The sequence below is a fragment of the Varroa destructor genome, unplaced genomic scaffold, assembly GCF_002443255.2.
Source record: "Varroa destructor unplaced genomic scaffold, Vdes_3.0 BEIS01000007.1, whole genome shotgun sequence".
In the NCBI taxonomy this organism is placed as follows: Eukaryota; Metazoa; Arthropoda; class Arachnida; order Mesostigmata; family Varroidae; genus Varroa; species Varroa destructor.
The window spans coordinates 27,719,692-27,721,450 of NW_019211460.1; the positions used below are offsets into that span (position 1 = coordinate 27,719,692).

A 1,759-nucleotide genomic window follows, 5' to 3' on the forward strand; every position below is an offset into this window, starting at 1 on the left:
TTCATACTTCTGATAGGGTCGGTTATTATTGTACGTTTATTTATGTTGTAAGAGGATGAGATACCTGAACGACGTAAAATTTTTTTACTGGTAAAAATTTTTGTTACAATATACGAACACTAGTAGAAACCAGATACAGTAATATTGTTAGTGCTGATAGAAAAAACAAGTCTTCATTTAACCTTGGGCAGACACAAAATACGATCTGTATGTTCACGTGTGCACTATTGGTTTAGATCTTCTGGAAAAGACTCTAAAAGACCATACTTTTCAAACAGGTGGATCACTTTCACCGAAAGCAAATCTTTCCTAATCAAATTGTAGAGATCATCAAGTTGAGACTTTATGCATAGCGTTTGAACCCGATACTCCATCCAGGTATCACTTATGCTTGAGTATACCGTTGGGTCTTCGGTTGTTAAATCTATAGTCATCACCCAACTCTTGAATTCTTCATGAGTTTCTCTGAGTTTATTGTAAAGGTCCCGAAACCGTAACTGCATCCGTATCAGATTATGTTTGCCTGCTATGACCGTACCGATTAACCTTGAGATCACTTGTCTCTCCTGCGCTGTAAGCTCAGTAGACTTAAGCCAGGCCCGAAGTTTCTTTACCGCCCAGTCGGTATGCATGATCGATTGTTGGACACCTGTTAGCTGCTTTTCTTCCATCGATTTACACACGTCAACATCATCGAGGATGTTCATGGCGTTGGATTGAAGATTCGGCAAAGTTTGAACTATAAGGTTCTGGATTCGAGGATTGGCTGATGCCATACGTAGCGATATGTTGCCAGGCGGATTTAGATGATCATCCCTTTTCGAGGAGGTCGACATTTGTAAAGTCTAAATATTAGAAAAAGTACTAGCATTAGTGGTAGCAGTAGAAGCAGTGATGTGGTAAACAGCAGCTTAGTAAGTTTCTCTTTTTTTTTAATACTGTTATTTAAATTCTACAAAACTTCCTAAATATGAATATCGTTTCCAGTTTCACATCGTGCAAGTCCATCATCGACACGAATTATCTAAAACCTATTAAGCTAAAATGCGTTCGGAGCAACAACACCTCGCTAAAACAATGTCTCGTGTCCGGCACTGAATGCCCTACAGACTTGTTTAGGGTTTGAGTGATTCTCCATGTTGTTAGCACCGAACCGAAGTACATCAACGGTGGATTAAGCCAGTTTTCGAGAATCTCGTTTCACAGACTCTGGGTCTTTTTATGTCTGTTCGGAGACTGTTCTTTGTGCTTTTTTTAAAATTAACGTCAAGACATCAACAGTAGCAGTCACTTTTCGAAACAGGGCCACAGTGATTTACTACTGAGAGAGAATTCTTGTTAGCCAATGTACATCGACTGCAGAGAGCACAACTGAATAACAACACTATACTTCGATAGATTTGCACGTCCTATTCAAGCACGTCTGCTTTTGCGCTCTTGTGCCATATTGTTTTAGCGGCTACACGCTATATACTCACATAGGATTATCCGTACATCAGACCTCCTATCGACAGCAGACAGAATACGATCTTTACAAATTGTCTATGTTGGAATTCTGATCTTGCTAAATACAGAAGGAACTGCAAAATCTGTATGAGAGGGTTAAATAAATAAATAAAATTAGATTTGCGGGGGGGCAGAAATGGGGAAACGTGCTGCTTCTAGAGATGGGCTGATGTCACCGCAACTGTCTGAAATTATGACAGGATCTAGTACATGCTTTTGTCATTAACAAAATAGAGACAGATTGTAATAGGCT

At 39.5% G+C, this 1,759-nt stretch overlaps 1 protein-coding gene across 2 annotated transcripts; it reads right to left on the minus strand.

The window, feature by feature from the left end:
- Positions 1–1,397, minus strand: LOC111254321 (uncharacterized). Of its 2 annotated transcripts, none has more exons than XM_022815025.2 (2): positions 1,066–1,397; positions 1–845 (listed from the first exon to the last, which is right to left on the minus strand). In XM_022815025.2, exons 1-2 carry the CDS (start codon positions 1,162–1,164, stop codon positions 225–227), a joined length of 720 nt encoding a protein of 239 aa, XP_022670760.1. In that variant the 5' UTR covers positions 1,165–1,397; the 3' UTR covers positions 1–224. The 2 variants fall into 2 exon arrangements, with proteins under 2 accessions (XP_022670760.1, XP_022670761.1); XM_022815026.2 differs by having other exon boundaries at positions 1,112–1,391.
- Positions 1,398–1,759: the final 362 nt, after the last annotated feature.